This window comes from Chelonia mydas, chromosome 1 (assembly GCF_015237465.2).
Source record: "Chelonia mydas isolate rCheMyd1 chromosome 1, rCheMyd1.pri.v2, whole genome shotgun sequence".
In the NCBI taxonomy this organism is placed as follows: domain Eukaryota; kingdom Metazoa; phylum Chordata; order Testudines; family Cheloniidae; genus Chelonia; species Chelonia mydas.
In genome coordinates, this window is record NC_057849.1 from 252,260,894 (window position 1) to 252,287,082 (window position 26,189).

The window sequence follows — 26,189 nt, forward strand, 5'->3', positions numbered from 1 at the left end:
GGATCCTGGCCCTGCCCATATAGAGTGGGTACCTACCCTCTCCCTGGTTCTAGCCCATTCTCTTCCTCTCTCTCTGCACTGAGCGGAGGGTGGGAGTGCACTGAGCTCAGGGCTGGGGGTTGGGGTGTAGGGTCTGGCCAGGAGCTAGAATGAGGGAGGGGGCTCATGGTTGGAGCAGGAGGTTTGGGTGTGGAGCGCTTACCTGGGAAGCTCCCATTTGGTGCGAGGGTACAGGTGGGAATGTAGGGGGTGGGGCGGGGGGTGCAGGAGCTCCCATTTGGTGCTCAGGGTGGGGGTGGGAATGTGGGGGATGCAAGAGTCAGGACACGGGGTGTGGGGGGGCTGGGTATGTGTGGGGGGTGCAGGAGTCAGGGCAGGGGGCTGGGGATGTGTGAGGGGGTGCAGGGGTCAGGGCAGAGGGCTGGGGTGTGTGGGGAGGTGCAGGGGTCAGGGCAGAGGGCAGGGGGGGTGGGCTGGGGTCGTGGGGGTGCTCCCAGCCCCTTGCCCTGAGCAGCTCACGGCAGGGGGCTGGAGGGGATATGCCCTGATTCCACCCCCCCTTCCCCACGGCCCTGTCCCCACCTCTTCTCCGCCTCCTCCCCAGAGCAGCAAGCGCGCTGCAGCTCCGCTTCTCCCCCTCCCCCGCAAGGGCCATCAGCTGATCCAAGGCAGGGAGGGAGCGGAGGAGGGGCAGGAACCCAGCACGCTGGGGGAAGAGGCAGGGGAGGGGGAGCTTGCCTGCCCTGCAAGGAGAGAATGGTGGGCGGGTGGGGTGAAGAAGAGCGAGCTGGGCTGAGCAGGATTTTTAATGGCATGCTGCTGCCTGCCGGAGTCCCGGCCTGCGTTTGGCAGCGGGCTGAGCGGGGCCGGTGGCTGGGACCTGGCAGGCAGCAGCATGCCATTAAAAATCGGCTCGCGTGCCGTCTTTGGCACGCCTGCCTTAGGCTGCCGACCCCTGTGCTAGAGTAAGAGTCCAAGGATCTCGGTTCAATTCCCACCTCTGCTACGTGTTCTCCATGTGATTTTGGGCAAGTCACTTATGATCTGACTCAAAGGCCACTGAAATCCGTGGGAGTCTCTTTATAGACTTCAGTGGGCTTTGGATCAGCTCCTTAGTTTCTCCGGGCCTGAGTTCCCCATCAGTAAAATGGGGACAGTAATCCCTCCTCACTTAATAGGGGTATTGTGAGGATAAATACATTAATGTTTGTGAGATGCTCATATTCTGCAGCGATGCAGGCATCAGAAGTATCCAGAGACTGACAATCAAAATCACCATTTGTCAAAATGAAAATAACAAAAGCAGTAGAGAAAGAAACAGTTTTTTCAAGCTTCAAAAGTCTGGAGTCTTTCAAAGAAAGAATGAAAGGCTGAAGTAAAGGCTATAAAAAAGAAAAAGTCTCCAACTGTGTCCCTTTAAAAAGCATCTGTGCATCAGAGGTAAAAATTTCAGTCTGTAAATAGGAGTCTTATGGATAAATCTCTATCTCCCACATTCAAAAATTTCTCCAGAAAGACATGGCAATGAGTTCTGCCTGTTTAAGAGAACATGGCAGGACACCTACCTATCTACCTTCCTTCCTCTCTCCCTCCCCACCCCCAATCCAAGGAGCAATGTTTGTACTAGGACTTCAAAACTGCCTGCCCAACCCACCTGGTCAGCCAGTGAAGTTGACAGCATGCTCATTAACTCTCTTTCAGCAGTGAGTCTCCACATCTGCTCCCATTTCATCTTTCGCAACTTATCCAGAAGTAGCAGGATAACCCCTAAAGAGACAATGCAATGCAGGGAAAGAGAAGCCATAATGTAATGTGCAAAGCAAGGACCTCCGTGCCTAAGTGTTGCATCACTGCAGTCAAAAGAAGAACATTTTGCAAATACCAGAGTTGGAAGCTATTCCATCTGCCAACCCGTGCTTTTGATTGAAATCAGGATAAATATTTTCATGACGCATTATTTACAGACATAAAGTAGCTCTAATAAATAACAATTTTGAAGGAGAATGTATTATAATTATTATTATTAAAGTACTTCTCTGTTACAGTGGTGCCCAAAGGTTCCACTCAGGATTGTTACCTCATTGTGCTGGGTGCCATACAAACACAATAAAGTAAGACAGTGTCTGCCCAGAAAGCTTACCACCTCAGTAAGGATAAGATACAACAGGGAGTTACAGAACATCACGTGGATGGGGAAAACCGTGCTTGAAATGCAGAGGAAAAACAGAGGGGCAACAGACAAAAGGAAGTTGGTTCATCTAGACTCAGCAAAGGGGCAGCTGGGCCAGAGGGTGGTGTTACAGGCAGAGAGGGGAGCAGGTGAAGAGCTGGGGGTGGGGAAAGGTGCTGAACATCCAGCAGGCCCATTACATTGACCCTAGAATTAAGCCTGATTTCAGTATGACGGGCCTGGACACGAGGGTATTGCTGACAAACTGAACTGGTAACACCTGGTTACATTAAAGAGAGTATTTTCCAAGTCAGCTTTTTCATTCCAAAGGGGCTTAGATGGTAGTTTCCAAGTGAGAAAAAATGTGTCTCATATCATTCAATAATGACCCCACTGCAGCTGCTTTAAGAAGGGAAGTTATGGGCTCCAAAGGGAACCCTGTCAGATTACTCTCTGCCAGAGAAATGGTGGTGATAATGCTGGTTCTTGAGAATGGGTGTGTCTATAATCAGCCAGATTCTGCCATCCTTACTCACACTGAGCAGAAGATTAGACCATGAAAAGTCCTGCTGATTTAAATGAGTAGACATTTAATTCTGGCCCCATTAAGTTTTGCCATTGACTTCAGTGGGACTGGGACGTCACCCCTAAAGTGAAAAGTATTACTCAGTGTAAGCCTGGTAGAATCTGGTTCCATGTATTTATTTTAACCACTTATGGCCAGATTGCAAATCCCTTACTTCCAATGGTGAGCAGTTACTTACAGGAGCAGTCCCACTGACTCCTATGAGATCACCATTGTAAGTAAGGGACGGGTCATAAACTAGCCCTCGTAGAGAGCCTATCACTGTGGCAATGAGCATTAAGCAAGGAAAAACAGGAGAGAGAAGAGGATCCTCAGATCAGAAAGTAACGTTTAGCGGGAAAAGAGCTCTACATTCATTCTTCTTCTTTGGTGGTTTTGTTTCTGGATAGAATTATTCTACTTGTGGATGCAGAAAATGCAGTAGAAGCAATGTAGCTGGATTTAAGTAAAACCTTTAATAGAACACCTCACAAAACCTTACTTGAAAAAATTAATTCACATGGACTTAGATAAGAATGCTGTCATGGGGAATGAAAACTGTCTGAAGGACCATAAACAAAGAGTACTGATAAATGGCAATGTATCATGTTGGTGGGAGGTGTCTAGTGGGATCAGTGATAGGTTTTCATTGGTGTTCTGGAAGAAGGAGTAAACAGAGTATTAATGACATTTGCAAGTGATACTAAACTGAAGGCCTTGTAAAAATTAGCACATTTTAATGATAACTAACGGGGATTATAGCAACTACCCTCAAATATTTGAAGAAGCAAATACCAAACAGGGAGAAAAATTATTTGGGGGAGCCCAAGGGGATATAAGTAGAAGTAAAAGAAAGAAATTATGAAAAGGGAAATAAATGTAGGCTGAATATTACGAAAAACATCTTAATCTACCAAGGGAAGTGATAGAAGCCCCATGGCTTCATAGGAATGCACCAGCTGTAGAATCACATAGTCTCCAAACAGCTCTCTATGAGAAGACTCAGCTAGGAAATTGCCCAGCACTCAAGTGCAGCTCCCCTTTGGAAAGTAGGCCCAAAATAATACAGCCTTGCGCTGTAGAGAAATCTATACAATGTAAACTCATAAATTTGCCTCCTCCCTCAATGTGGAGGAAGATATGCACAAACTTCTTGCCCCCCCAGTTATAAATTGCACAAACTGGGTTTAATAATAAACAAAAGCAAGTTTATTAACTATAAAAGGCAGATTTTAAGTGGTTATAAGGGATAGCAAACAGAACAAAGCAGATTACCAAACAAATAAAACAGAACATGCATACTAAGCTTAAGATCTTAAAGAGGCTGGTTTCAAAAAGTAATTTCTCATCCTAAATGTTGTTTTAGACAAGTTGAAGAGTTCCTGTAGCTTAGAGTTTCAGTTATTTCTCTTTAGAGACTAGACTTCTGTCTTAGTCTGGACTCAGCCCTTGCCTTTCCCACCGCTCAGTTCCTTTGTCTCTTCAGGTACTCTCAGCAGTCTTTCTTGTTGGGCAGGAAGGCAATGGAGAACAGCCCTGTTTGCCTTACTCCCCAGCTTTAAATAGAATTTACATAAGGCAGGAGGCCTTTGTTTCCAGTGGAAAAGTACCAGTAGTGTCCCAGGTGGTGTTTAGTACCAGGTGACATGACCACATGACCTAGCAGAGTCACCACAATTTTCCAGGATGTCTCTCAGGAAGTAGAGAGATTAGTATCTTTAAAGTCTTATAGTTTCTTCCTAATGGCCCATCAAGGCGGATGGCCTGTTGTCTGGTGGGTGTTTCCCAAGTACACACCCATTTGTAATTGTTACATAGTCAATATTCCTAACGTTAGATACAGAAATGATAACATGCATACACATTGGATAATCACATTCAGTAAATCATAACCTTTCCAATGATACCTTACAAGACCCATCTTGCGTAAAATATATCTCAGTTATGCCATATCCACAACGTAAGCATATTTCCATAAAGAATATGGGGTGTAACGTCACAAGTAGAACTACGCATCCCAAATTAGGAGAAAGCCACCACATGTTTGAATCTGATTGAAATTTGAGAATTGAAATCTTTTGCTGCCTAGTGAATTGTGCAAAAGAAAAAATATATTCTGGCAGCGTAGTCTGTGGCCTAGTTTACTGCTGTTCTCCACTTCAGTCCATCTGGTTCCTAAGCACACTGGAGCCTTTAGTGGAGGAATCCCCTTTTATCTTCAATCTGCCTTTCTGCTGCAAGTGGTTATACTGGAAATGGACAAACTGCCACAACATGCCACAATACATTTTTGCCAAACTGTTCGTTTTCTATCCAACATAATTGAATTTTTTGTTCCAAGCAGATCTGTGAGCTTTGGACTGGAAACAGAGCTTGAATCCTATCTGGAGTTTGCATGTGTGTGTGTGTGTATGTTTTTGAGCGCATTACTGTGGATTGGCTGAGATTGAAGGTCAGTAGGCAGCAAATTCTTCCCACTGCAGCAGCAGATTAGGTGAGATAACCTACAGCAGGATGGGAGGTTATTTCCAAATGGCAAGAACTGTCAACTGTGTTGTAACAATATAATATACCCGAGGCAATGAACTATCCATTTATTTAAAAAAAAAAAATCTCATTGCAGGATTCAATTCATTCTGCTACATTTGTAAAATGTGTTTTATTATACATCTATATATATGTACTGCTAACTTTTGCGTTCTAATAAATCTTCTTTAAAAGCCCAATCTGTGGAGGGATGGGGAAAGTACTTTACATCTGCAGTATTCTCCATTTATTCACCCTCTCGCAGTCTTCTGTCAGGCAGTATTTTACAGTGTCACAACTAAAGAGATTACGAGTTCCTGAGGGGTTATCACAGTTGCACCTGAGTGGCAAAAGCTGCAGGGAAGGGAGGGGAGAAACCAGAGCAGATGCATATGTATATGAATTATGATCCAATGCAGCACAGGAAACATGTTCACGGCTTTTAAATACAATGGTATTGATAAATTAGACTGATAATTTCTAGTCTAATTTACCTAAAGGTTTGGTTTAACACATTGATACAATCACCATTCAGGGCTTCTGAATTGCAGAATTGTACTTTACTGCCACTGTAAAAATAAAGGGGAATATTTATAGCAGTTTAAACATTCATTAAAATTATACAATTCTCATTAGTATTAGTGAGAATAAGGGATTTGCATTGAGGGGAGAGTTAATTCAATTCATTGACTTCATCTTATTTAGCGTAAAAGCAAAAATAAATGTGAATAGGAAACTTTTAAAATGATAATGCAAAAGATCAGTGCTTTCTCTTTAGAATCCAGTGCACTTTCATAAAGCTCTTCCATTGCTAAAAGGACACAAAATCAATGTCCCAGCATCCTGTAAGTCTGAAATAGCTCCGTTCGACACTTAGAATGTAGACAAAGTGCTTGGGACCATAGGAGAAAAAGATTTGCCTCAGGTGCCCGCTCCCAGAGCCAAATTGACTGAAATTTCAGGCTGGATTCAAGATGACAAACCAGCAGAATGCAGAGGGCTCAGGGATTTACCCTCAGCTGCTGTGCTGGGGGAGGAAGAGGTTAGGACCCTCCTCCCCCAAAAGGAATCTTTCAAGAACATCTGGCCCCAGTTATGGAGCTTTTCATCTTTAGATGAGAGTGTATCATTTTCTTTTCCCCACATTCCCAAACAGAAGCAGAAGGAAAAGTCTAGCAGAAAGAAAACACAAAGAGAAAAGGGGGAATCCACTGGCTTAGGAGTATTAGCCAGGCTATGATTAACCGCAGAATGCCTCACTATAAAAAACAAGCCCAGGCAAATATTACAAAGCTGTGAATGCCTTGAAGAGCTCTTTGAAAAGCACTCTGGTTCATGGACCATTCTGTTTCTGTGGGGCTTTAATATTTTTTTGTGTTTCTCTTTCCTTGTGCCTTATTACTAAGGACCATTGACATGTTAACAGATTCTTTGCTTCTTAGAAGTTCATTTACTCCTACTGCTCCATGGGTCTCAACCTGGGCCATCTGAAGTGTTACAGCCACTGAGTAGATGCAGTAGGGCCAGGGGGCTAGGAGGAAGGCTCCCTTTGGTTTATAAAAACAAGACTCAAAATGCTGAATGCTTCACTACTTTGCAGAAGAGAGGGTTTTTATTATTGTTTTTTATTTGGCTTGATAAAAGGTGCGGGGTTTTCCCCCGATTGTTTAATCTAAAATCTCCTGTTGATTCTATACTAGGTTCATATTTGATCAGCAAAGTAAAACAATCCTGTATTTTGTCATTTTCAGAAACTACTGGCTCTGAAACAGAATGAAATGATCCCCACATCTTTGATTTTGCTGGGGTTTGGAAAGTTCATGAGGGCCAAACTTCAGACTGATGATCCCTGGGGAACCATGTGCTTATTTCCAACCTTAAAGCCCTGGCCCTCTGTTTGCAGAGCTGTCAGTGTACTCACCACCCTCTTCTCCAGCCATCAGTTCCATTCCTCACTGTAACATTTGCATGAAGGGATGGAACTTGGGAGGTGAGGCAAGGATGGAGGAAGGGAAAACAGAAATGACTCCCTGTCTTCTGACCCTCTTTGTATGGATACTAGGTATCATCCTCATTTTCCTTATGAAAAGTTGACAGGTAACACATTTGTGACATCATAAGTGGTTGCTGTCGAGATGCTTCTAGCTCTAGGCGAGTGATAATTGGAACTTCTATCCCACAGGAAATTTGGCTGTGTCAACCTTTGTTTTTGTCCCAAATCAGGATAAAAAGTTGAAATTTTTCGCAGAACAGAAATTCTGAAAAAATTCAATTTGGAAGTGTTGAAACATTACTGCATTTTCCCACTGTAATGCACTGCCTCATGGGAGCTGTAGTCAAGAACCTGCTTCCCCTACTCTTCTCTATGGGCCAGGCTCCCTAACTGAATTACGTCTGCCAAGACATGCCCAGAGGTATGTGACTCCTATCATGCACCAAGCAGAGCGTGCTTAGACATTAAAATGTAGTTCCTTATCAGTGCATTGCATTATAGGAAATGCAATCCTCCAGGGAGCTCAGCCCATAGGAGAGAATTGGGGCTTGTAAGGCAGTGCACTGACAGGTGAATAGTTTGTTTTAATGAACTGGTGTGAAACAAAATTTTTGGGTCAGTTTAGCAAAATGAAATATTTTGATTTAGGTTGAACTGACCTGAAACAAAATATTTCATTTTGATTTTTGGCAAAAATTGAGATTTTCCGCTGGAAAATTTTGGTTTTATAGAAACTGCTTTTCCCATCAGAAAGTCATTCAGATGGGAAATTCTTGACCAGCTCTCCTTCTAGCATAGGGAACATCGGGGTTTCTATTGAAGTTCACAAAGGAATGTGAATGTAGGAAGTTATAAAAGAGCAATTTAGCAAAGGAAACACAGGTCATATAGTGAAACTTTCAAATTAAATCCATTCATTAAAGCTGTCATTTTAAGTCAGGTGCAAAAATATTCAATACTGAATAAAGAAAGTTTAGCTGCATTTGAAGTTTTTTATTTAGCTGTAAGTGTGACCCTGCCTCTTTCTTTCAGCCAGTACAAAGTGCTTTTGTGAGTTGTTTAGGTGATAGCAAAATATGTGAACAGCACCTCAGAATCCATCTATTTTAGCTATTTATATAGTGCCTATCACCATAGTGTCCAAGTGCTGGATTACCTAAAGCAATATAGTACCTGACAGAGATAGGCAGGGACTCACTTTAAAATTTATTATAAAGCATCAGCAAGATTTAAAAAAACTCATTTGGATTTTACAATGTATGACAAGCATGCCAAAGACCACACTTCAGACCACCCAATCCAGAGCGTGGTAAGGGGTAATGTGCCAATCGTAGGCTGGCACTGTGAAGGTTTAGACTAAGCTTGTAGCCTCAGCATAATGTGTGGCTTGTAGCTGAGCTGTCCCAGGGGGAATGACAGGAAGGAAATGTGACACAGAGATGCACATTTCCTCCCTTGCTCCAAGGGGGAGGAGAAATTTGCCACTCTATTTGTACTACAAGGTGATGATCTTCCAAAGATTATGCACATGCTTATTACTTTCACTTTACACACTTAACTTGAAGTCAATGGGACTTCTCATAATGCATAAAGTTACGCACATGCATAAGTCTTTGCAGATGACCAAAAAATTGGGGGAGAATGGTAAATAACAAGGAGAACAGTGATTAAACAATCACCAGTAACGAGTGATCTAGTTCATTTGGTAAACTGGGCATAAGCAAACACTATGAGTTTCAATGCAGCTAAATGTAAATTTACATCTAGAGACAAAGTATGTAGGCCATATTTACACAAGGTGGGACTCTACCCTGGGAAGCAGTGATCCTGAAAGATTTGGGGATCACGGTGGATAATCAGCTGACAATGAACTGCTCTCACTGTGACACTGTGGTCAAAAGGGCTAATGCAGTCCTTGGATGCATAAACATAGGAATCTCATGGAGATTATTATAGAGAGGTTATTTTACGTCTGTATTTGGCACTTGTGCAACTGCTGCTGGAATACAGTGTCCAGTTCTGGTATCCACAATTCAAGAAGGATGTTGATAATTGAAGAGGGCTCAGAGAAGAGTCATGAGAATGATTAAAGAATTAGAAAACATGCCTTACAATGATAGACTCAAAGAGCTCAACCTATTTAGCTTAAGAAAGAGAAGAATAATATGTAGCTTGATTACAGTCTCTAAGTACTCACATAGGAAACAAATATTTAATAATGGGCTCTTCAATCTAGCAGAGAGAGGTATAGGGCAATCCAACGGTTGCTAGACAAATTCAGATTGGAGATATGGCATAAATTTTTAACAGTGGCAGTAATTAACCACTGGAATAATATATCAAGGACTTGTGCTGGAGTCTCCATCATGGACAACTTTCAAATCAAGGGCTAATGGGATCCTTGGATATATTCTAAAAGACATGCTCAAGGAATTATTTTGCGGAAATTTGCTGGCCTGTGTTATACAGGACATCTGACTAGATCATCATAATGGTGCTTTCTGGCCTTGGAATCTATTCATCTATGAAGATCTAAATAACCAATTGTACCATTGCTGATATGAAATCCACTGGGCCAGACCAAAAGGTGTGATTCTTATTCACACCAGGAGATTATGAAGTTAAGCAACACACACTGAAAGTGGAGAACACTGTAGTAAATTCTGCACACAATAATATGTTTGTATATTCATGCACATAAACATGAATGCACACTTATTTATTGTGATGGGGGGCCTCTAGGCAGTACCATGATACAAATAATAAATCGTAACAATAACAAATATGTTGATATATTAAATTAGAAGCCCATGAAATTCAGAGTTTAAGATGCACAGACGTTCAAACAGCCACCACAACCATAACTCTGCCCCAGCTGGGATGAGACAGTGTATGTAAGTCTGAGATTTATAAATCTCTGCATAGTTTTTAAAGTAGTTTATCTTAAGGAAGCCCTGTGGGCAGTTGGATATCATTAAGTGAAAGATACCAGTTCAGAGAATGATGGTGAAATTGTTGACTTGATTTATGGACCTGTCTAACTCTTGGTCATAACACTGTGTCCTGGAAATAATTTGGATTGTTTTCTGCTGTTACTGGTATAATAAAGACCATATCTTATGAATGTGTTTTTTAATACTTAGTGAGTGGACGACTGGCACAATAATACATTTCTATTGCATCTTGATGTATCACTTAGCCATTCATTTATGTACACAACCCTTGTGTTTTTAAAAAGGCTTTAATAATGTATGACACCTAAAGAAGATTTGCAATTGTCTGTAATTTGTTAAATGAGAACACAGAATGCGTCCACATTTGAACGTGTCCCTCTTAAAAAAGGAGCAGAGTAAAAAATCTGTTTTGAATTTAAAAGTGGGTATCCCTCTGGGCATAATGACAGAATGCATAACCCTGGTATTCTGGATGTGCGTATGGAAAATGAGGCGATGATGGAGTGCATTTTGAAGTAAGTTTATCACAGCTACTCTGCAGGGAGCCTATTTCCTCTTGCAGCATTATGAGCACTTTATTTACACTTCCCGATGACCACTTAGCGTAATGGAACACTCTTAGTTTATGTTTTCTTCCCCCAAAGTATGAGTTATGGCTTGTTGTTTCTTCTCGGGCAAAGTTACAATTGTGGAAGCTATCTGAGTCTGACTCTGGCTTATTGTACAGGTGCAATCTTCACTCTGAATTTCCTGGGTTTCTAACATTTGATATATTTATTTTAACTCCAACCTTCTTGAAAGATTTAAAATGCAATATATGTGCCTATAAGCTTAGCTTCTCATTAACTATATTTTTGGTGGAGGAATTTTCCTATTTTTTTTAAATTCTCTAAAAATTCTACTGGAAAAGAGCCTTCTTACTGCAGACTCTAGAAGGAGGAAGCCCCAACCCAGGCATGCAGCAGAGCTTAGGAGGTCCATGGGGTGAACACCCCTGCTGGTCACTGAGCCTCCTGCTAAGCAAAGTCGCCACCCATCCTCTTGTGAAGAGGAGTTCTGATGTGGCAAGTCTCTGAAAGGTCAGCAAAAAGAGAGTAACACGCCTGAGAACTTCAGACCCGAGGAACAGGACTCTTCTTTGACAGAACCCAGGATGTGCACAGAAGTGCAGCTCACCTTCTCTCAACTATTGCAGGGCTGGGGGGGCTCTCCAATGAAAATCTGCAGGAAGGAGGTGGGTGTGGCTGATGGGAGACTTAAAAATTAGCAGAATCAGAAGAAGCAGGGGGGAAACCTTCCCACCCATCCTACTGCACACAGGCCTCCATGGAGAGGGTGGTGGGGAGCGATGAACCCGTACTGGCTCTTTCTGTGGCTGTTTCCTGGGGCCAATGCAGGGAGTTGCAGGGATTGAACATCCCCTGGAGAGACTCTCCCCATGAACTTTAGAAGGCTCCTCAGCCTCCTGGTAGCTTCCACCCCTTGTGGCCCTTATGAGGCTATTTGGAGCCTTTCAAATCTAAGCACCTCATAAACCCCCTACCAACATCCAGAGCTAAAATATGTTCACAGATGGTGTGGGGGATGAGCAGTGTGTTCCATAAAGCTCACCAGTGGGGTCCACAGGCAGGAGACCAATGGCCCTGGATCTCCTTACTCATCCCAACCCCCCTGCCATCTCCAGTCCAGATGACCTCATAAAGTCAATGGGATTTAGAGTCCTAAGTGCCTAAGTCACTTTTGAAAATGGGGCTTAATCATTTAGGCATTTCTAAAAAATTTACACATTGTGTTGTTCTTCGCTGGTACAGAATTGTGATGCAGAGTGGAAAGAGATTTGAAAGAGCCTATGAACTACAAAAGCAGAGATTATACCACAGAGGCACTGGAAAGTAACAACTCCAGAGTTTCCAAATTGGTGAGCCAGAGAGGATCTCTGAGGTGGAAAGCAGCAGCAGCAGCTCACAAAGTCCTGCAGACATTCTAAAGTCCCAGAAGCTGTAAACCCCAATTAATACATTCCAATGTGAAGTCTTGGTGAGGCTGAGAAGTGGGAGCTGTGGAATCTGTACCCTGTAGCAAAAGGACAATGATCAATCAGCGTGGAGGAGTGAGAGATGTCACAAGACTGTGAGTGCCTAACACAGCTGGCCCTGTAGAACATTCATTCCCAAGGGCAACTCAGAATACATTTCTGTATATGTCCAGGAGTCAGGATGAAGTTACCAAAATGGATACTAACTGGAAGGGAGACATTGCCAGGTACTTGTCTTAATACATTACAAAGCACTTTGTAGTGCTGAAGCATTAAAAATGTTGTAAAAAATGCCAAAGTTTTCAGAAATATTAAAGAACTCTTCCTTCTCTGTGACAGTGAAAAATGGGATGGTCAGTGGTTGTTACTGTGACGTTACACCCCATAATGCATTATGGGAATATGCTTATGAATGTATATATGACATCCCTGGAATATGTTTTATGCTACATATGCCACGTAACATATCTCTGTAAAGGTTATGATCTACTGAATATATTCATCCTATTTGTATACATGTGTCATTTTTGTATTCAAAGTTATGAATATTGGCTGTGTACTTGCTTGGTTTTAAGTAGCCTTAGTAAAGCACTTGGTCAGCTTCTTGAGAAAGGAATATGCAAATTAAGTGCCCAATCAAGAAACACTTAACGAATAATGGATCTTGGAAGACTCCAATCCACATAAGAAGTCTTCCTGGAGACATTCAAGATAGCATGTGGGCAATGGCTGCTGCCTGTAAAAACTGAGTCATGCATGGACACGTGACTTGCCCATGTGACTCCAAAACTCCATCTTGGAGCTGGACTTTGCACAGGAGAGAGGAGGGGGTCTCCACCCTCAAGAGAAAGTCTATTTAAGTGCCTGGGAGACCCCTCAATTTTGTCTTCAGCTGGCTCAAGAGCTAGCCTCTCCACCCCCAAAGGATACCTGAAAGAAACTGGAACAAAGGACAGTAACCACGGGGATGTGAGTGATTGCTGGACCCAGACTAGAAGGAGGCTAGTCTGTAAAAGAATCTTACTGGAACATCTCTGAGGGTGAGGTTTCATCTGTAATCACTTTCTTACTGTATTAAGCATAGACTTACGTGTTTTATTTTATTTTGTTTGGTAATTTACTTTGTTCTGTCTGTTACTACTTAGAACCACTTAAATTCTACTTTTTGTATTAAATAAAATCACTTTTTACTTATTAATTATCCCAGAGTCTGTATTAATACCTGGGCAGAGGGGGCGGGCGCAAACAGCTGTTGATCTCTCTCTATCAGTGCTATAAAGGGTGAACAATTTATGAGTTTACCCTACATAAACTTTATACAGGGTAAAACAGATTTAGTTGGCGTTTGGACCTCATTGGGAGTTGGGCATCTGAGTGTTGGAGACAGGAACACTTCTTAAGCCATTTTCAGTTAAGCCTGCAGCTTTTGGGGGACGTGGTTCAGACCTGAGTCTGTGTTTGCAGCAGGCAAGTGTGTCTGGCTCAAACAAGGCAAGTTTCTGGAGTCCCAAGCTGGCAGGGAAAATAGGTTAGAAGTAGTCTCAGCACATCAGTTGGCAGTTCCCAAGGAGGTTTCTGTGATCCAACCCGTCACAGTTACATTGCAGGAGGTTATACTTCTTCCCCAAAATAAAGAATTAAGAGATTCAGCTCATCAAGCAACTTGATTGGCTGGACATTCATAAAGGCTTTACGATGAGAGAGAAATCCTGCTTAAAAGTAGCTACATAGTTTCATAAATTATAAAGTCAGAAGAGACCATTGTGATTATCTAGTCTGACCTCCAGTACTGTATATCATAGGCCATAGAACTTCCCTGAATTAATTCTTATTTGAAGTACAGAAGATCTTTTAGGGAAAAATAATCCAATCTTGATTTAAAAATTGCAGGTGATGGAGAAGCTACCACAACAGTTGGTAAATTATTCCAATGGTTAATTACTTTCACTGTTAAAAGAATTTCTTCTTGCTTCTAGACTGAATTTGTTTAGCTTCAACTTCCAGCCACTGGATTGTGTTATACCCTTCTCTGATATCTTGAAGACCCCCCCGTTATCAAATTTCTGCTCCCCATACAGGTATTTATAAGAGGTGACTTGTTCACAGTCTAATTTTCTCTTTGTTAAGCTAAACCGGTTGAGCTTCTTGGGTCTATCACTATAAGGCATGTTTTTCAATTCTTTAACCACTCTCATAGTTCTTTTCTGAATCCTTTCCAATTTATCAAAATCCTTCTTGAATCATGGATACCAGAACTGGACACAGTATTCTAACAGCTATCACACTAGTGCTATATACAGAGGTAATATAACCTCTCTACTCCTATTCAGTATTCCCCTGTTTATACATCCAAGGATCACATTAGCCCTTTTGGCCATAGTGTCACACTGGAACCTCATGTTCAGCTGATTATCCACCATGAACCCCAAGTACTTTTTAGAGTCACTGCCTCTCAGGATAGAGTCCCCCTATCCTGTAAGTACGGCCTGCATTCTTTGTTCCTAGATGCATAACTTTACATTTGGGCATACTGAAATGCATAAATGTTGAATGAATTACTGGAATCCTCCAGAAAGCCAGAGAAACTGGGCATTATGTGGCTGGCCTTCACAGGGTTTTATGGGGAACAACAATCAACCTCCTAATCCAGGAGCAGTGCAGGCTCTCCAAGGTCCTATGCGTGGGCTCCCAGCCTCTGAACTTGCTCCCTTATGCACAGACTTATTTGAAGCTAGGGATCTGATGCAGAGCCCACTTCCCCAATGCATACGTAGTGAAGAGGATCCCTGATGCACCAGTTCCACTCATGTGCCCTTCACTTACAAGTTCAATGGGGCTGCCACAGTGACTTGAACTCAAAACCAATGAGTTGATTTCATATGTGGAGAAAAATCTGGGGCAGATTTGAAGCTGGTACAAATCAGCTTAGTTCTACTGAAGTCAATGGACACCCATGTACCTCAGTTGAGGACCTGACCCACTGTGGTGGGTTCTTTTTAAAATTTCCCCAGTATGTGACAAAAGATGAAAATTAACTGGGAAGGTTGTTCTTGACTGCACTGTCCTTTCAAAAATGTCATATTTAATGTGGGGTGAAATGTCACTGATTTAATAAATTTTACACTCTAGGTTAAGTGAGGGGGAAATAACCACACATAGCAGAGGTAGGTCATTATCCCAGCTGGCTTCTAATAATAACAACAGACCACAGTATTAATTGGAGGGATGGGCACAGTGTCTGAGAGCTGGTCACAGCCTTCCTTGGCTGGGAGCTCAGTTAGTATTTTACGAAAACAAAGGTGTGGGGGGAAAAATGAGCCAACTTGGCTAAATAGACTCTTCAGTATTTCTTTTCTTATTTGGAGAGGTTTGTGTGTGTGTGTGTGTATATATGTGTGTGTGTGCGTGCACGCTTAATGAAACATTGTACAGTATCTGTAGTTTTTCTGTTAATCAGAATGGATAATTCACGCAATGCATCAGGTTCAGGAGAAAAAGAAATGCAGTAGAGGAGGGATACAACATGAAAACATTATCTTTAGAGATTTTTTTTTAAAAAACAGAGTATTTCCCCCAACTTCTACTACCCACCTGTTTTGAACTCTGGTGGTTCAGATAAAATGGGACCCAGATATGAACCACACCTTTTGCAAAACCAAAACCACCTCCGATTCTGCCCATCTCTAGTTAAAATTAACCTTTTAAACAGCATTTTAGTTGCTTATTATCGGTTTGTTATTTGGTTGCTTTATAAAATGTTTGTAAGGCAGTGATCCCCAAACTTTTCAGGGTCATGTCCCCCTAACCCCCGTCCGCCCCGCCTCCCAGGGCCTGGATGTGGACAGGAGTAAGGGGGCCAAGGAGGCACGGCTAAGGGCAGGGGCGGGGCTGGCAGCCAGGACTCTGGGTGCGGAGCCAGCTGCCAGGACCCCAGGAGCAGAGCCCTCGACAGGGGCTGGCAGCTGGGGCTGGGGCCAGGAGCAGAGCTGGGTGGTGCTACCTCCCCACTCCCCCCCCAATGGGGGTTGGCCTGGGCCCCAGCTGTGCTCCCCCCGAATGTTCCTCCGTGCCCCCCACAGTTTGTGGAGCTCTGTTCCAAGGGCTTGTTTACATAGCACTTTATGGCAAGCTAGGGTGTGGATCTACAGCACACCACACCAACTTGCTACACAGTAACGTCCCCTGTGGACACTGCTATAGCACATTGAAAATCCTGGAGTGTGGCTTGACGTATGTGCACCAAATTGGTGCATTGTCGATTCACTCCCTGGCTTGCCATACAGTTATTTGCCTCGCAGACAAGGATTGTACATTACCACCAAGCAAATGGTATTTTCTAATGCAGCGGTTTTCAGTCTGGGTCCTAAAGGCCACTCATGACTGCAATCCACCCATTCGCACAATCCTTTCCATTATAATAAAAGTTGGGTTCACAGCAGAAATACATAGCTGGTTTTGTGTGAGGAGTCGGTTTGTGGGCTTCTGCCTGGAGCCTTTTCTGGCTGCTAGGTGGATGGCTGCAAGTGAGGATGCTTCTTTCTTCACCATCCCCTGTTGGCACAGCATTGAGACTGGGGATAATACATGTTGACAGGATGTTGAGACCAACTATATAGACTCTTGAACCTATTGTGGTTGCTGGGAGATGGTGGGCCTCAACCTGCCCATAGTTAAAGGCACTCCCTCTCATCTGAGCGGGAGGGGGACAGTGTATCAAGGCCACAAATAAATACTGGGAACAATAAATGAAAAAAACAGGGATGGGTGTGACGGTCATAAGGTGAAAATCAGGTAACCAGAAGGGGCCACCGAGCAGAGAACCCCTGACAGTGCCCACTGCTCCTCAAAGGCATTGAAGGAATCAGTGGACATTGCCCAGAGGAATGCTGCTCAGGGGTGTGACTTCACATGATCAGAAATAGACCCCACAGTCACAGAACGCCCTCTTGTCTAGCTTCCTCCTCCTGATGTGATGGATGGCCATCAGTCTACCAAGAGTTCTCGTAAGTCTGTGGGGCCACAGATGGGGTAAGAGTAGAGCAGGAACTGTGCGGAGAATTGCAGCCAGAACCTCAGTAAGAGGTTCTGGAGGACCAGGAAGAGGGGTTGTAGTCTGACACATAGACATGTGCCAGGGTCTCTCTATCGCTGCAGAAAGGACAGGTGCCAGGGGAGTTAGTGAACGGTATCATATACATGCCCGTGACCTCAACTCCATGGAGGAGCTAACAACTGATATCCCTAGCGAGCCATGGAACCAAAGTGGAATACAGGCTGGCCCATAGGTACAGCCTCTTGAAGTGCTTGGAACTGTGTTCTGTGCAGGAAGATGGAGGAGGGGAGGGCTGAGGAACTGCATCTGGAATGGTTTTGGGTAGGAAAGGGTCAGAGCAGAGAAAGCAGGGGAGGGGAAAGGACTGAAGTGCTCCTTCTGAGACTTAGCACTGCCTATTTTGCAGATTTTTTTTTCCCTCACCACCTCAACTAGAAAGAAACTCAGTGGGATCCCCATCATGACAGACTTCTGGGTAGCACCCCACATGCTGAGAAGTCCTGCACTAATGGTTGGAGAGGCAAAATGGAGTCTAACCTGGCTCTGCCACTTCCTGCTAGGTGAACTTGGGCAAGTTACACAATCTCTCTGTTTCCCCAGCTATAAAAAGAAGATATAATTATTTAATTGCCTTTGTAAAGCACTCTGAGAACCTGGGATAAAAGATGCTCTGTAAGAGAGAAGTTTTGTTGTTATTAAGATATATTTGTAAAGGATTCTTCTTCTGTATTCCAGAGGGTTTTTTTGTGTGATTAGGCACTAGGATAGCTCTGCTCATTTTTATGCATAATTCTTTCTTCATCTAAGCTTAATGTACTACAGAGGGACCCCCTATAATAGAGAGAGGGCAGCTCAGAATGCTGGACAACTGACTCATAAGTCTCTCTTGTTCATACTAATTACTCAAGAGCTGGCTCTAAAAAGCCAAAAATACTATACTTCAAAATGACCTAAGTGGGTTGGAAAGAAGTTTAGGATTTTTTTTTTGCATAACTTAATTTATGGTGCATATGTATGTCTATGTATTTTACATTACACACATCTAAAATATTATGGCTAGATTCTGATCTCAGTAAAACCACTTTAAAGTAGGGCCGACTTGATCAACTTTAATTGAGTTACTCCATATTTACACCAGTATTATTAAAATTATCTATGTCACAGCTTTTTCATCACAGGTTCCTTGGGAGATGAAGCTAATGAGTGCTCCAATAAAGCCAGGTGTTGTTCTAAAGAAGGCAATTATAACAAGGCTTGATGGAGTTAATTGCCAAGGAGCAGTGGCTGTATCTCAGAGAATGCGATGAACAGTGGACCAATTCATTCACAATCATGCCATTATTTCCTGGATAGGCCTCAAACTGGATACACCATTTTTAGAAATGAAATACACATTGATCTGCATTTCTGAAATGTCAAGCGTGTTGTAAACTGGTTCACAGGACATCAAATGCTTTAGAAACTGAGAAGGGGAGATTGGAAAGGGAGCCGCTCTTAATCTGCAGCCAGTTTTTAGATATCTTATTTTTAAGTGCAAGCTGTAGATTACAGAGAGAACGAGACACAGGGAACTGGTCATTAAAAAGCAAAATTACCATTTCAGTGTTCCACTGATGACACAAATAGATTGAGCTTTCTGCTCAAGGCTGAGTGCATTAATGCCTTGACAGAATTACTTACAAAATCACTTACAAAATCACTACTTAAACTGCACACACATTACCCAGATTTTTCATAAACCAGAGTTAATGCAGTTGTGTAAAACAGAGTGTATGGGTGTAAAAATGTTACACACAGACTACAAGACTCCCCAAATAAGAAGACAGCCAGGGAAAAATCTAGCACAAAAGTCTGAGGAGCTACTATAATATGAAATTGATTAAATAGACATGATGTTATCTTTTTTCTTGGCACTAGTGTTTGACCTCATTCTTCCTCTATATTTTTTAACCATATAAAGCACATTTTCAGCTGTTTTCAAAGGATCCTATGCTCATGGTCAAGCCTAATGAAAATTCCTGTGGGGCCAGTACCCGTAGTAGCTAATGGTTTCTGTAACAGGAGGTGTGCACGTTGCACTGGCTTTCAGAGTGGGTGTGGATAAACTTAGTGAAATTGTCTAGAATGAGTCCCTTTACATGCTGTATAGCTTAGGGTTCTGTGACCAACTAGTTCCCAAACCTTTTTACTCTGTAGAACATCCCTTGAGAGATTCACTCTTGAATTACCTCCTCTCCTAAACATCCGCTGCTTGGTTTTCAAAATACTCCTCCCTACAGACCACTAGGAAAGGCTCTATTTGTGGTCAACATCCACAGGCTACAGTTTGAGAATCAGTGCTGTAACTAGATTGCTCAGGTTGATTTCTGGGTCTTATGGGAAAACAAATGATGGTAGGTTAGCTATTTTTCTTTATGCCAGGTCTGTGCTGGATTAAGTAGTGGTATCCACAAGAGTTGATCCTGAGGATTGATGACCACCAGAAACTTCCACCAAAGTCATTGGGAGCTACAAATGCTCAGAATCTCTCAGGAATCACACCAAATACTTGTTTTTTTTCCCAATATAATCAAGGCCCTATCCTGCAAACATGCATATGCAATATTGTAGACAATAATAGATGCACTGAGCAGATTGGAACACCCATGTAATCAAAGTTAAGCACATGTACATTTGCAGGATCAGGACCTTAGACAGCTCCATTTCTGAATGGTTTATATACATTACAATTCTTTGCTGTCCTTGGTAATTTATTTGTTGCATTGAAGACACACAGTACCACTCCTGGCAGGCCCAAAATGTGATATAACATTATTTTATATACACAATGTGCTCTGCAAGAGGCCTTATTTGTTATTAAGAATTATACAATCTCCATGCATGTCTATATAATTCTTCATGTATGTTTCCCACTTCAAATACATCTTTCAGTGGTCTTTTCTCAGTCAAAGAGTGAAAAAATAGACCAATGTCAGCAGTCCAACACTCATGAAATACACAAATAATAAACCAGTGTGCACATGTAGTCCATTAATCACTGTGTGCTGTGCTTGCCTTTCTATGCCCAATCCACAGATATGGTCTACTACAGCTCTGAGTTTGAGAGTCTGGCTCTTTAGTTCAAGCTGTAGCAACTCCTGCTTTTTTAGCTCAGAAGGTCCTTGTTTCAGTCCACAGTGGGTCAGCCAAGATGGTGGCCATCACATAATGGGGGCAAGTCTGCGATTCAAAATGCTGTGGGTCTCAGATGCTGAGGACGGGATTTCTCTGTTGAGAGGTAGAATGTAATCCCACTGGTCAGTATATGTTACATGTTCCTTTCTGTGCCCAACCCATGGAGGCTATCAGTTTTTTATACAGCCTAGCTCTGTAGGTCAAGCTGTAGAGTCTCCTGCTTCTAGCTCAGATGGCCCCCCTGGTAAATCCGTAGTAATGATTCAGATGGCAGTTGTCACATAGACATGATGCAGGAAAGGAAATTTTTTGGGGTGAAAACATTTCAGTATCAAGTTTCCAGGGGATAGGATATAACATACCACAATTAACTGCAGGGAATTATTATTTTTCCAATGAAAAATGATTTTTCAAATTAAGAAAACTCTCCGGCTCTCCTTCAAATTTTTCTGTGTAAATAAATTGCCTCTATTCTTTAAATGCCAATCCTTTCTTCATCTTAACCCGTTCCTCCTTGTTCTGTTTGGCATTAGTTCACATAGTCTCTCTGCTCCTGTTAGCATTTCATATGCCGTACTGGGATGGGTGTCCCCAAAGAAAGGACTCCTGTGCTGTGGCATGATAGGGGAGGGATTACAAGCTGTGCTGCCAACAGTGGGCATTGTTGTAAATAGGCAAAACTCTCTCAGGCTCTGAAAGCACAATACGAAAAATATCACGTGGCATAATTTTGTTTGAACCATTCTACAACTCCATTTGAAGACTTGGGGTCCGATCCTCAGCTGCTGTACATTGGTCTACTGCCACTAGAATTAAAGAGCTGGGGTGATTTACACAAGCTGAGTATCTGGCCTGAAGTCACTACGATGAAATCACCAGAAACTGCTTTTAAAAAGTGTTTTCCACCATTCGGGAAAGTATAACATAGACAGACCTATAAGTCAAATAAATTACCAGGCCCTGAGAGTTTACACCCCTGAGTCTTAAAAGCAAAGAAGAGAGATTAGAGAAGCCTTCACTTTTATGTTCAGAATTTCTTGTGACACCATCATAGGACCTAATCACATTAGCCACGCCATCAGGGGCTTGTTCACCTGAACATCTACCAATCTGAGATATGCCATCATGTGCCAGCAATGCCCCTCTGCCATGTACATTGGCCAGACAGGACAGTCTCTATGCAAAAGAATAAATGGACACAAATCTGATATCAGGAATCATAACATTCAAAAACCGGTAGGAGAACACTTCAACCTCTCTGGCCACTCAGTAAAAGATTTAAAGATGGCAATTTTGCAACAGCAAAGCTTCAAAAACAGACTCCAATGAGAAACTGCTGAGCTTGAATTAATATGCAAACTAGATACCACTAACTTGGGTTTGAATAGAGACTGGGAGTGGCTGGGTCATTACACATATTGAATCTATTTCCCCATGTTAAGTATCCTCCTCACATCTTCTTGTCAACTGTCTAAATGGGCCATCTTGATTATCACTACAAAAGTTTTTTTTTCTCCTGCTGATAATAGCTCATCTTAATGAATTAGCTTATTACTCTACCTTTTCATGTTCTCTGTATATATATTGTGATACAGCACGGCCAGAGGGCAGCAGAAGAGTGTTAGAAGGGAGTCTTATTCCCTGTAGAGGGAAGAAAGTTTGCTATAAATTAAATTAAAGCACCTGAAGCCAATTCAAGCACCTGAAGCCAGTCACATGGTAAAACCCCCCCTGCTTCGATCAGACAGGAGGAGGAGTTGAAGCAGAGTGGATTGGTGTTGGAGCAGAGAGTAGTTTGGAGGAGTTGAAGCAGAGTGGATTGGTGTTGGAGCAGAGAGCAGTTTGAAGGGAAGCAGAGGAGAGTTTGGAGAAGTGCTGCGGTGGGCTAAGAAGACCAAGACCCTAGGTAAAGGGAAACCTGGTTTGTGAAGAGGGAGGGCAGGAAGCCCCACAAGCTGAAGGGCAGGAGAGGGAAGTAGCCTAGGGGAAGGAACCGCTAGTTCTAGTGGTTTACCGCTATCTGTAGGGCCCCTGGGCTGGGACCTGAAGTAGAGGGTGGGCCTGGGTCCCTCCCTCTCCACTCCCCTCCTCTAGGACACTAGTGGGGCAGTTGATACCCCAGTTCAGGGGCAAGAAACGGTGCCCTGAACCCCCACCCAAGAAGAGAAAGCGTGACACCCATCATAGTAGTGCTGGCAATTTGCCACTATCTATCTATCTATCTATCTTCTTACTATATGTTCCATTCTATGCATCCGATGAAGTGGGCTGTAGCCACGAAAGCTTATGCTCAAAACAAACTTGTTAGTCTCTAAGGTGCCACAAGTACTCCTGTTCTTTTTGAAAAGATAGTTTCCTGAGGACTCGGAAGACCATTATTCCAGAAAAGAATGACAAGGCTGTAGAGAACAATTCTAGAGCGATCAGCGCAACATTGGTAGAGGGAAAAAGCCCAGAAAAGATTTATGCAGAGCCTATAGTAGTTGGGAAACACTTTCAAAAGCGCAGTTTAATTAGAGACAGCCAGCATGGATTTAAGAGGGAAAGTTTGTTTTAACTAACAACATACTGGGGTCCTTCAAGTATTACTGACAAACCTACATGGACTATCTGGACATTTTGCCTGGGCACATAGGAGTGGGGTTATTCATTTGCAGATGTGATTCAAAGAGCAAGTGAGCAAGGAGTGAAAAGTGTAGTCAATATCCTGTGTTGGTAGTGATGGAGCATATCTAAAACACAAAGACACGTGGAAGGCAGCTATGGTGTAAAAAACCTAGAGGTGAGTGACAGATGAGAGCAAAGTAAATACAAACTTGCCAGTGTAACATGGTGGCAAAAATCTCTTGCCACAAATCTGAAATGAGGCTGTATATTCTGCAGGGTTATAACAGAAAAATGAATGGAGTAGAAAAGAATACAAATCTCAGGAAGTGATACTGGTGCTGTACAAGATGCTGGTGAGATGCTAACTAGAACACTGCACTCAATCAGTCTGAATATTGGAGATGTGGTCCTTTGCTTTTAACTTCATTAGTTTGGGCTGGATTATTCCCTCACACTAAATGACTGTGCAGGGTAGTAGGGCTCCCACCGTGTAACCCTCTGCAAGGCTATGTTAACCTTGCCTGGTTTATGGGTCTGGGCTTGACGGGACAGAGCAGGAGCCATGCATGCAACACTCCCACTGCAAGAAATTGGGCGGGCAGGGGGGAAATGGCTGGGCACGTTGGGGGAAGTATACTGAACCTTTAATAGGGCTGTAGCAAAGCACTCCCACCAGAACAAGAAGGGAGCAGGGGAAAAATTATGCCTCTGAAGCCTTATTTACACAAACACTTAGTCCATGGCAAGCTGCGGTGTGACTTTACCCCACACTAGCCTGCTGCATGCTAACTTCCCATATGGATCCTGCTGATGTGCTCTTTGTTCCACTTGGCTTTGACGCAGAGGTGCACTAAGGAACTCTTAGCATGCATCAACAGGTTTCACACAGACGCTTACTGTGGGGTAGATTTACACCCCAGCTTGCCGCAAACTGAATGTTTGTGTCGACAAGCTCTGAGACACAATTCCTCCCTGGAGATCCTACCGGGGTGGCTTAGCTACACATAGCTCCTCACACAGGCTCTGGCTTAAAGGTTCGCTCTGGCTCTTAGTTTAAAGGCAGGATATTAACGTTAGACTGTTGCACTAGTTTAAATATGGCTTCACTAGCCACTTACAAAACGGGTTAGAATAATTCTCTCTAGCTTATATTCAATACCTCTATTTACCTAGTCAACACTTTAGGATTTGCTCTTTTCTTACTCTCCTTCAGCACTCTGCGAATTATTCAAAGAGCTGGGCCCTCCACTTTCCCTTCCCTGCTCACTGTTTTTCAGTGCAGCATTTTGCTAATACTTCTCATCTCTCTTTGGCCACTTCCTTCAGAATTCTGGATCCCTCTTGGCCCTAGAACTGTGTTATGGGTCAGCTGTTTTAATTTGCTTATCATATAACAGATAAGGCTCTGATTTCCTTCAGTATTTCTTCTTCCTCTGCGGAGATTTATGCCTCTGGTCTCTTCTAGGAATATTGAGGCAAACAATGGATTTAATTTTTACATTTTTTACAGCCATTTATGCTAATTCTGTCAATAATCCATCTTCGCTATCTCCAAGATTGCAATGTCTCACTTAATGACTTCTTGTTGCATGTGCTTGAAAAAGGTCTTTCCATTTATTGTAATCTCCTATGTAATCTTCCTTTCACTCTCCACCTTTTGGTTTTCTCTCTTCTTTTTTTTAAACTCTCATGAGCTGTAAAGGGCTGAGTTTTAATGGATCTGTCAGGAATGACTGAAAAATGGGTCTCTGAGCAGACTAAAATCTATGGGAAAGATTATGCACGGACGTGTAACAATGTATGTATATAGTTCTGTCAAGAATTACCCTATGTAACGCATGCAAAGTACTATACACATTCAATTATTTTAGCTTCAACCAAGACAGAATTTAGTAATGTACTAAAGTTTCTTTGGTACTTTTACAATCTGTTTGGATCGGCGCCTTGTGCCGAGATAGAATAAAGTTACACAGCTCTCCAAGTAACAGGAGCTGATCAAATCAATTTTAAGATCCTGGGTGTGGATCATTGCTGTGCTACTCTAGTTTTATCCTGGTGAAATGGAGTCCAGACAATGTCAAACTGAAGTAACTCAGTGATGATCAAGGCCTTCTACGTCCACTTGTGCCTCAAAGCTCAAATGGAAAATACATACAAAAATGAGGAGAGAGAGGATGGTTATATGAATGGTAGCCACCTTTCAGAGGAACAAAAAGTGTTGCATGGCGATGTGGCATTGAAAAGGCAATTTTTTTTTTTTTTTTTTTTACATTCTGCAAGGTAATGGTAAGCCGTGGGACACACCTGTGAAAATCGGCATTCTGTCAGGTAGTTTAGGATGGGTGTTAGTCCTACTGTTTGCTCCTCAACTTTGGGGAATTCAGAACCACGAACTCCCTTCCAACAATTTAGTGACATCCACGAAAAATCTTACATCCTTAGGCTATGCCTACACTGTGAGGTAAGAGTGTGAATCTCAGCTCACGTACACATACTCACGCGAGCTCATCTGAACTAACGAGTATAAATAGGAGTGTAGGCAGGGCAGTATGGGCGGCGGCCCAGCTAAGCCGTGCCGACTACAGACCTACAGGGTTCAGGCAGGTTTGCACTTGGCATGGCTAAGCGTGCTACTGCTGCGGGCCGTACTATCAGGGCTAAGCTGCTACTTACACTTGCAGTAGCTCGATATTGATGTGTAAGGAACTGGAAATCACATCCCTAGCTCACCGTATAGATGAAGCCTTATCCAGAAGTCTGTTCAATCTTGTATAGGTTAGGTGCACATTCTCATTAGAATAAATACAGACATAAGCGAGATGCTTTGTGGAGGCTGAAGTTCCCCAATACCGTCATGATTTCCGGTTGATTGTACACAGCAGCGTAGGATATGAATGACTGAACTGCTTCAGCGCAGTGCAAACCTATGGAACCCTTTTTTTAAAAGGGGAATCAATTTAATACAGCCCAATGTATTTTTGTGAAGCAAAGCCCAGTTACAATGAAGAATTGTTTGATGTAGAGTTATTTAAATGGACACATCTTTTTTTAAATGGAGCCTTCACCAGCTGTTCCGGCCTTTTATTACAAATGCAGAAGGAACATAATTCAC

At 42.7% G+C, this 26,189-nt stretch overlaps 1 protein-coding gene across 4 annotated transcripts in view; it reads right to left on the minus strand.

The window, feature by feature from the left end:
• The window catches only part of LARGE1 (LARGE xylosyl- and glucuronyltransferase 1), a 375,539-nt gene that overhangs the window by 73,544 nt on the left and 275,806 nt on the right, over positions 1-26,189 (minus strand). For all 4 annotated transcript variants that reach the window (XM_043542469.1, XM_043542463.1, XM_043542466.1 and 1 more), the window contains one exon: positions 1,655-1,767. In XM_043542469.1, coding sequence (XP_043398404.1) covers positions 1,655-1,767 — 113 coding nt within the window. The remainder of the gene's footprint in view (positions 1-1,654; positions 1,768-26,189) is intronic.